The following is a 2399-nucleotide window of genomic DNA, read 5'->3' as shown; positions in this document are numbered from 1 at the left end:
CAGAGTCTTGACTGCCCAGTCCTTCCAGCTCTTTGGGCCTGCGCTTCCCTCGGACCGAGAGACGAGACGAAGCCAGAAGGAAACATGGCCCCTCCCGACTCCTCCTCCGCCAGCTCCCACGCTTAACCTCTGGCCACCCGCGGGAAGACGCCGGAAGGGTGGTGGTGAAGCTGGCGCGCCCCGCTTGCGACTGTGCACGCGGGTTCGCAGCCGTCGAGGCCAGAAGTTGCGAGCGTCGGATCACTAAATTGGCTCTAGAGGCCAAGCGCGGAGACCACAGGCAGCCGGGAGAAGGCGGGAGAGAAACGGCGAGAGGGTCTGGGGGGAAAGAGGGCGGGGTGGCGGGCCTGGGAAGGCGGAGTGCGGGTTAGTGAAGACAGCCAGGCCCCGGGAGAGGGGTGCGGAGCGACGCTGCGGTCCAGTGTGGGCCAGAGGGCGGCGGAGGCGCCGGGGGCGATGCCGCGGCCGGGGAAAAGTTCGTACAGCGACCAAAAGCCTCCCTACTCTTACATCTCGCTGACCGCGATGGCCATCCAACACTCAGCGGAGAAAATGCTGCCGCTGAGCGACATCTATAAGTTCATCATGGAACGCTTCCCCTACTACCGCGAGCACACGCAGCGCTGGCAGAACAGCCTGCGCCACAACCTGTCCTTCAACGACTGCTTCATCAAGATCCCGCGGCGGCCCGACCAGCCCGGCAAGGGCAGCTTCTGGGCACTGCATCCCGACTGCGGCGACATGTTCGAGAACGGCAGCTTTCTGCGGCGCCGCAAGCGCTTCAAGGTGCTGCGCGCGGACCACCCTCACCTGCAGGCTGGAAGCACCAAGGGCGCGCCGGGCGCTGGGCCCGGAGGGCACGTGCACCCCCACCACGCGCATCACCCACACCATCACCACCACGCCGCGGCGCACCATCACCATCACCCGCCGCCGCCGCCTCCCCCGCCGCACATGGTGCACTATTTCCACCAGCAGCCGCCTCCCGCTCCGCAGCCGCCGCCGCCCCTCGCTTCGCAGCCCCCGCAGCAGCCGCCGCCGCCGCCGCAGCCTCCGCAGCAGTCTCACCCCGGCAAGATGCAGGAGGCGGCGGCCGTGGCGGCGGCGGCAGCGGCGGCGGCGGCGGCGGCCGTGGGCAGCGTGGGGCGCCTGTCCCAGTTCCCGCCCTACGGGCTGGGCTCGGCCGCCGCCGCCGCCGCCGCTGCCGCCGCGTCCACGTCGGGCTTCAAGCACCCGTTTGCCATCGAAAACATCATAGGTCGGGACTACAAGGGCGTGCTGCAGGCGGGCGGGCTGCCCTTGGCGTCGGTCATGCACCACTTGGGTTACCCCGTGCCGGGCCAGCTGGGCAACGTGGTCAGCTCCGTGTGGCCGCACGTCGGCGTCATGGATTCGGTGGCCGCGGCTGCCGCCGCCGCCGCCGCCGCGGGGGTCCCCGTGGGCCCGGAGTACGGCGCCTTCGGGGTGCCGGTCAAGGCCTTGTGCCACTCGGCAAGCCAGAGCCTCCCCGCGGTGCCCGTGCCCATCAAGCCGACTCCCGCGCTGCCTCCAGTGGCCGCGCTGCCGCCGACGCTCTCTGTCCCCGGGGCCACACAGCAGCCGCCGGCGCAGTCCACCGTGTGCCCGGCGGCCGCCGCCTCGCCCGCCGCCCCCCTGTTGGAGCCCACCGCCCCCGGCGCGGCCGAGACCAAAGGCGGCTCTCTGCACTCCGTGCTGGTGCACTCTTAGGGTGCCCAGCGGGTTCTCGTGGACAAACGCCTGGCCCGGGACCGCCCACCAGGGAGGGTGAGGGCGCCCTGCCCAGGTCGGGCACAGCTGGCGAGCCCCAGTCTTTGCGGGGAAAGGAAGGTATTTAAACAGACAAACCAACCCTAAAGTGGATTCTCCAGTGGTCTGAATAAATATAACACTGTGTCTGTGTTTATACTATATTGTACAGATTAATGAAAACCAGTTTTCAGGTAAGAGTTTCTATTGTAATTAATATTATAAATCCATAAGTTATGCGGGAAGGGAACAAAAGAGTTTAAGCCTCATTCGCTGACATACTGGAGATGGATTTCGATTCTTATTCCCGGGAGCAGAAGCCAGCAGAGCTAAACCTCCCTGAGAGAAATCCAACAGAGAGTGAGGCTGAGGCGGACTTCAGCCACCGCGTTTCTCCCGGCGGGTCTCAACCCCAGACAGCCACCCCTCGTGAATATTCTAGACAAAACTGCTATTCACTAAGGAAATCTCGTTTTATTTAAGAAGGGAAAGAGGGAGCATTTGATACTGTTATTTTCCTGATCAGTGAAATGAAGAAGGACATAGTAGCATGAATAAAGCCCTGGGGCGGGCGGGGGGTGGGGGGCGGATAGTGGGAACCTCACGGTGGATCTTGGGAAACAGTTAAGTTT

General features: G+C 64.8%; 1 protein-coding gene across 1 annotated transcript; it reads left to right on the top strand.

Moving 5' to 3' along the window:
* The first annotated feature begins 456 nt into the window (after positions 1-456).
* FOXB2 (forkhead box B2) lies at positions 457-1728 on the top strand. The gene has a single exon (XM_043486545.1). It carries the CDS (start codon positions 457-459, stop codon positions 1726-1728), a length of 1272 nt encoding a protein of 423 aa, XP_043342480.1.
* The last annotated feature ends 671 nt before the right edge of the window (positions 1729-2399 follow it).

Source organism: Cervus canadensis, chromosome 14, assembly GCF_019320065.1.
Source record: "Cervus canadensis isolate Bull #8, Minnesota chromosome 14, ASM1932006v1, whole genome shotgun sequence".
NCBI classification, from domain to species: domain Eukaryota; kingdom Metazoa; phylum Chordata; class Mammalia; order Artiodactyla; family Cervidae; genus Cervus; species Cervus canadensis.
This window is presented reverse-complemented; position numbering and strand designations above follow the sequence as displayed.